At 32.8% G+C, this 5,000-nt stretch overlaps 1 protein-coding gene and 1 pseudogene across 2 annotated transcripts in view; one reads left to right on the top strand and one right to left on the bottom strand.

Moving 5' to 3' along the window:
- The window catches only part of LOC144963679 (dynactin subunit 1-like), an 87,801-nt pseudogene that overhangs the window by 11,820 nt on the left and 70,981 nt on the right, over positions 1-5,000 (top strand). The window lies entirely within an intron of this gene.
- LOC144964171 (dynactin subunit 1-like) overlaps positions 1-5,000 on the bottom strand; it is a 20,252-nt gene that overhangs the window by 3,061 nt on the left and 12,191 nt on the right. The window contains exons 9-13 of the mRNA XM_078898130.1: positions 4,410-4,495; positions 3,500-3,627; positions 2,578-2,692; positions 844-897; positions 294-425 (exon numbers count right to left, since the gene is read on the bottom strand). Of these exons, the coding sequence (XP_078754256.1) occupies positions 294-425; positions 844-897; positions 2,578-2,692; positions 3,500-3,627; positions 4,410-4,495 (515 nt within the window). The remainder of the gene's footprint in view (positions 1-293; positions 426-843; positions 898-2,577; positions 2,693-3,499; positions 3,628-4,409; positions 4,496-5,000) is intronic.

Below are 5,000 nucleotides of genomic sequence, written 5' to 3'. Positions count from 1 at the left end.
TCTGTATAATAATTGACTTAAGGATAAAAATCTGTATAATAATTGACTTAAGGATAAAAATCTGTATAATAATTGACTTAAGGATAAAAATCTGTATAATAATTGACTTAAGGATAAAAATCTGTATAATAATTGACTTAAGGATAAAAATCTAACATCAACATTATAAAACAGATTATGACCTTTAAAACTATGATAATGGTCAATATTTTTTATTTCCGATTCCATCAAGATAATCATAAATTAATTGTTAAATGTTTATTGAATAAATACATCAAGAAGAAACAACTTACTAGCAGAAGAAACTTCAGTCGTGTTATTTCAGTAGAAATGGCATCACAGGTACTGAGAACGATTTTGACATCATTACTCATCAGATGGGTACAGTCAACCCTTTCAGATGCTAGATGCACTGTGTATAATTGCTGGAGAATGGAGAAAAAGGCAATGGCAGTGGCATGAAAAATTGAGTTAAATTAATATTTGGGTGGCATGGATGGCCAAGATGGTTAGCTTATCTTGTCTTGAAGCAAAGTAGCAACATGGAGTGTTATTCATGGTAGGATGGGTGACAACGGTGGCAATTGCTACTATTGATGCATTGTGCGAAATTTTGCACAAAGTATCCTGAATGACCCAGGGTTTGATGAGTTCCCACATATCGGAAGATATATTTAGTATAACAGAGGTGATTGTCACAATGCAAGCATATCTATAACAATGTAGTAAAATAATGAAATAGCAGCAGTTACTAAACTCAGAACTGAATCAAAACATTTGGTTATGCTGAAAAAAAAGCAGTGAAACATTGGTTGAATATTTTACATATATATATTGATTTACCTGGAAGAAACTGATGGATTTCTCTAACAAATCAACAGACACGGTCTCATCCAACTGTGAACAAAACACAAATTAATATCAATTTGTTATTAAAAAAGATTCTGTTGAGTTTCGATTGTGATTTTAAAAATAATTTTATATACATGAAAATAAGTTGTTTGTGGGGATTAAAAAAAAACAATCTTAACTACTTTATCACAATTGACTTTTAAGGTAAATGACCTAAATTACCCCAAGAAATGCGCTATGCAAATGCTGCTCATCATATTCATTACTATCTAGTATCATCATCCAACTTCATCATTAGTAGTAGTAGTAGTAGTAGTAGTAGTATAGTAGTAGTAGTAGTAGTAGTAGTAGTAGTAGTAGTATAGTAGTAGTAGTTAGTATAGTAAATAGTGTAGTAGTAGTAGTAGTAGTAAGTAGTAGTGTAGTAGTAGTAGTAGTAGTAGTAGTAGTAGTTAGTAGTAGTAGTAGTAGTAGTAGTAGTAGTGTAGTAGTAGTAGTAGTTAGTAGTAGTATGTAGTAGTAGTAGTAGTAGTAGTTAGTAGTAGTAGTAGTAGTAGTAGTAGGTAGTAGTAGTAGTAGTAGTAGTAGTTAGTAGTATGTAGTAGTAGTAGTAGTAGTAGTAGTAGTTTAGTATAGTAGTTAGTAGTAGTAGTAGTAGTAGTAGTAGTAGTTAGTAGTAGTAGTTAGTATAGTAGTAGTATGTAGTAGTAGTAGTAGTAGTAGTAGTAGTAGTAGTAGTAGGTAGTAGTAGTATGTAGTAGTAGTAGTAGTAGTAGTAGTAGTAGTAGTAGTAGTAGTTAGTAGTAGTAGTAGTAGTAGTATAGTAGTAGTAGTAGTAGTAGTAGTAGTAGTAGTAGTATAGTAGTAGTAGTTAGTGTAGTATAGTAGTAGTAGTAGTAGTAGTAGTAGTAGTAGTAGTAGTAGTAGTAGTATAGTAGTAGTAGTAGTAGTAGTAGTAGTAGTAGTAGTAGTAGTAGTATGTAGTAGTAGTAGTAGTAGTAGTAGTAGTAGTAGTAGTAGTAGTAGTATATAGTAGTAGTAGTAGTAGATAGATAGTATAGTAGTAGTAGTAGTATTAGTATGTAGTGGTTAGTGTAGTAGTAGTAGTAGTAGTAGTTGTTAGTAGTAGTAGTAGTTAGTTAGTAGTATAGTAGTAGTATGTAGTAGTAGTAGTAGTAGTATTTAGTAGTAGTAGTAGTAGTAGTATGTAGTATTTAGTAGTATGTAGTAGTAGTAGTAGTAGTATGTATAGTAGTAGTAGTTGTAGTAGTAGTAGTAGTTAGTAGTAGTAGTAAGTAGTAGTAGTAGTGACAGTAATAGTCCTAGTAGTAGTGATAGTTGTTGTAGTAATAGTATTGAAATACAATGCTTAAAAATCAGAAAAAGAGGGCCAGCTGGTGGCTGTGATAGAAATATACATGATTGATCACTTTACTTCCCTATTGCGAACTTCTTGAGAAAATGCAAAATATACGCTGTACTCTTTCTTTGTTCTGTATAACTTTAAAACATCCCTTATTCTTAAATTTGCTACTAGCTAGAAGGTTTGATACAAAACCATTTGATCTGTGAACTCTTTTTATGAGCAAAACTGCTGTAATCAATTCTTATCAAATTCTTTATTAGTCCAAACCTCACGGAATATAATTTTAATTTCAATTATGTAAATTACAATGATTATGATGATATGATGGATGCGACATAAATCTCAGCTGGCAAACAAACCTGATCTTTTCGCAACAGCTCTATGAAGTAATCCACTGTCTTTTCATGTGCTGTCATTTCTGGATGCAAGGTGCCAACTTTGGTGAACAACTCGGCACTGCAACTACCCAATGCACTGAAATTTTTTTTTTTTAAACATCAAAACAGTTGTTAGGGTTCATTCGACTATGGATCAATATTAGAGTCCAATCATTCATTCCTGAATACCTTTCACTCTAAAATAGTGTCCCAAAAAATATGTATACACCTTTTGGAAGCTAACATGCATATGTTTTTTTCTTTTTCTTTTTTGATGCTGATGACTGGTCCTGTTTACATGAACTTGCTGCAACAGTCTGCCATGCCAAGCATTAATGAACACTTTAAAGAGAAGGATTTTTATTTTCCATAAGATAGGGCACCCTATTACTGCCATCACCATGTTAGATCCTTTCTCCATGAGATCTTGTCAAACAGGTGGATTGGCCGGAGAAGTTTTGTTGAATGCCTTTAATGTTCACCAGACCTCAAACCACTATACTTCTTTTTATAAGGATACCTAAAAACATTAAGTTTAAGCAATGAAACCTACAACAATTGCTAAATTGAGATTAACTATTGAACATGAATGCACATAAATACTAAAGAAGTGTTTCATGATGAGTGCTATTCCATCCCTTTACATTATCCAGTTCATGGACCAGATGGATATCAGTTTGAGAAAAGAGCGTGACAAAACAATAGAATGGTGTTTGTAAATTCTTTTACATGTTGAAAGTTAAACATATGATAATAAACGCCAGATTAACTATTATTAAACGTGAGTATACATTTGTTTTGATAAACCCTGTAGGACTCAATGAAGCACTGCTAATAAATATTTTAGGCAAGAAACAGTAATTTTGTCATTTAGTTTCTTTAGATAACCCTAATTAAATAATACCTTTCATATTGTCTCATGGTGCCTTGCAAGCTGTTCAATAGTGAAATCAAATGCTGGGCAAAACTACATTGCTCTGCACGCTGACTCTTCAGCACATGATCTCGCTCCAATTTTTCTGTCACCTCAAACTGAAATTAACAATCAAAAGTTTTAAATTCTTTTCTGATTTGGAATATTATATAATTTATTTTGCATATTGTTGTCGCCTTTATCGCTATTATAAGCAGATAAAAATCAGCTGAGTAAACCACGAAGACTCAATGATATTCAGGTAATTCATAAAGTTTTTAAACCTGCCTGCTCTATCAAATAAATTCATGTAAAAGGGGAAGTTCATAAGTTAAAGAGCTATCTATGTCAAAACAATAAGTTGAAAATATACTAGACTTGAGCAAACAATCTTCCAAAACAATTGATCAGTGACATGTACCAGAGCTGCCAACCCCATCTGATGAGAATGTGTACAATGGGACCTCAAAAAGGGGGAGATTTCATAAAAATGGGTACAATCCTGAAATCGATGGAAACTAACCATTGTGAAAGTAAGAGGAAGGTATAATTACATAAAGTCACACCGCACAGGCTCAATTGCAGCAACAACGATGTTCCCAAGACTATAATCCAATCCTTTCAGAATTTTACCTCCCAGCATGAAGAACATAATTGGTCAAAAAATATATGAATATCCACTTGGTCACCAAGGTTTCTCAATAGGCTAGTAATAATATGAATAACAGCGTAACACAACATCCAATGAAGAGCTATATATACAAATACACTGAAAATGGGTACAATCTTGGGGGAAATGCGTACAAGCGTACAATCGCTGAAAATGCGTACAATTCCGCATTTTTTGCGGTAAGTTGGCAGCTCTGAGTACCATTAGACATAAAATCGAGCATCATCATACCTTGTCTTTAAGCTGAGACGCAAGTAACTCAGCTTTATTGACAATCCTTGGAATCATCAGCAGGACAGTCATAGCATCGTGGTCACCTAAAACACATTATACTCGTTAGAAACAATCAAGGATGTTATTAGTAGTCTCATGTCTGTTTGATAAGTTGGAGGTTACCTTGATATATTGATATATGAAGTCAAAATAGACAAAACATATTGTACAACATATTTGTACAACAATATCTGTCAATTAATAAAATACATGATACAAGGTTTGCCCAAACAAAGATGGCATAATTTGCTAAATAAATGTGAAGGCAGTTCAAAACTTAAGACATTGGTATCTGTATTTTATCAATCCTGTAGCAGCTAATTCACAGACTTAAATCTTGGAGGCCACATGATGTAAACCTACTGGTTCAAGCAATGGAGAACGGTGTGGATAATGTTTGCAGTTTTATAAACATTTTTAGAAAACAATACTTCTGTCTATCTGATCTTTTATATTGTTATGATCCTCCTCGATCCTTAAATCCAGTAATCAATTCTTCTTTGTGTCCCTAAAAAAAGGCTATATAACATATTCTGATAGAGCATTTCT

The sequence above is a fragment of the Berghia stephanieae genome, chromosome 2, assembly GCF_034508935.2.
Source record: "Berghia stephanieae isolate SIO BIC M18660-M18661 chromosome 2, UCSD_Bste_1.3, whole genome shotgun sequence".
Taxonomy (NCBI): domain Eukaryota; kingdom Metazoa; phylum Mollusca; class Gastropoda; order Nudibranchia; family Aeolidiidae; genus Berghia; species Berghia stephanieae.
The sequence above is the reverse complement of the archived record's forward strand: the minus strand, read 5'-3'. Positions and strand labels throughout refer to the sequence as shown.